Source organism: Penaeus monodon, chromosome 33, assembly GCF_015228065.2.
Source record: "Penaeus monodon isolate SGIC_2016 chromosome 33, NSTDA_Pmon_1, whole genome shotgun sequence".
Classification (NCBI taxonomy): domain Eukaryota; kingdom Metazoa; phylum Arthropoda; class Malacostraca; order Decapoda; family Penaeidae; genus Penaeus; species Penaeus monodon.
Window position 1 is genome coordinate 20,333,951 of NC_051418.1, and position 471 is coordinate 20,334,421.

A 471-nucleotide genomic window follows, 5' to 3' on the forward strand; every position below is an offset into this window, starting at 1 on the left:
TACAGGTATGGCCCAAGTACTTCCTCCCGGGGACGCTGGCCTTCGGCGTGGCCAACTGCCTCTACATCTACGCGTGGGGCCTCCGTCAGGCGAATCTCGTCACCGGCGCCATCATCTACCTCTCCGTCGCCGTCTGTCTGGCGTGCCTCCTGCCCAAGGCTCCCCCACACCTCCGGGCTGCTGTCACCGTCTACAGTTTCGTGTTGGTGACGATGCTGTGGGCCGCGGTTAATAGGTACGTGTGGGGAGGGGGAGTGGGGAGGGGGAGTCGGGAGGGGGTGTGGGGAGGGGGTGTGGGGAGGGGGTGTCGGGAAGGGGTGTGGGGAGGGGGTGTGGGGAGGGGGATAGCGAGGGGGAGCGGGGAGAAGGTGTAGATTAGGATGTAGGGTGAAGTGGGGGGGGGGGGGACATATTTAGCTGTAGAACAGTTTTAAGTAATGAAACCAAATTTGGCTGAGTAATTGAACTGTG

The 471-nt window shown here is 61.8% G+C and overlaps 1 protein-coding gene across 1 annotated transcript in view; it reads left to right on the top strand.

Moving 5' to 3' along the window:
- The window catches only part of LOC119594127 (lysoplasmalogenase-like), a gene marked incomplete at its 3' end in the record, with an annotated part of 6,143 nt that overhangs the window by 4,698 nt on the left and 974 nt on the right, over positions 1-471 (top strand). Inside the window, 1 exon segment of the mRNA XM_037943192.1 lies at positions 6-235. Within this exon segment, the coding sequence (XP_037799120.1) occupies positions 6-235 (230 nt within the window).